Genomic DNA, 417 nt, shown 5'->3' with positions numbered 1-417 from the left:
GTATTATTATTGAATAATCATTGCACTCAATTTGTTTATGTATTCATACAATGATGGGAATCTGGGTGATTTCCACCTCTTTGCTGTTATGAGCAATCCTGTTATAAGCTTTTATGTCCATGTCTGCCTGAAAATGTGTTTCTATTCCTCTTGCATAAATATTTAGGCGTGAAATTGCTGAGTCATAGAGTTAATTCTATTTAACTTCGGAGGAATCACCAGAAAAAAAAAAAAAAAAAAAAAGAAGTCCCACTAAGGCACATCAGAAGATAATTTTCTGAAATATTGACATGTTTTGCAAGAGAATGTTTGATAATGTCGGAAAATAATGGCAATAGCTATAAACCCATTCACAGTTCCTTCTAATAATGCCAATCTTTTAGAGAAAGCCTTTCTAGAATTGAGTTTGGGATGATA

At 32.4% G+C, this 417-nt stretch overlaps 1 protein-coding gene across 1 annotated transcript in view; it reads right to left on the bottom strand.

The window, feature by feature from the left end:
* Positions 1-121, bottom strand: part of LOC311186517 (sodium channel protein type 2 subunit alpha-like) — a gene marked incomplete at both ends in the record, with an annotated part of 7611 nt that extends 7490 nt beyond the window's left edge. The window contains one exon of the mRNA XM_084257586.1: positions 50-121. Within this exon, the coding sequence (XP_084113712.1) occupies positions 50-121 (72 nt within the window). The remainder of the gene's footprint in view (positions 1-49) is intronic.
* Positions 122-417: the final 296 nt, after the last annotated feature.

Source organism: Talpa europaea (assembly GCF_964194135.1).
Source record: "Talpa europaea genome assembly, chromosome: 1".
In the NCBI taxonomy this organism is placed as follows: Eukaryota; Metazoa; Chordata; class Mammalia; order Eulipotyphla; family Talpidae; genus Talpa; species Talpa europaea.
This window is presented reverse-complemented; position numbering and strand designations above follow the sequence as displayed.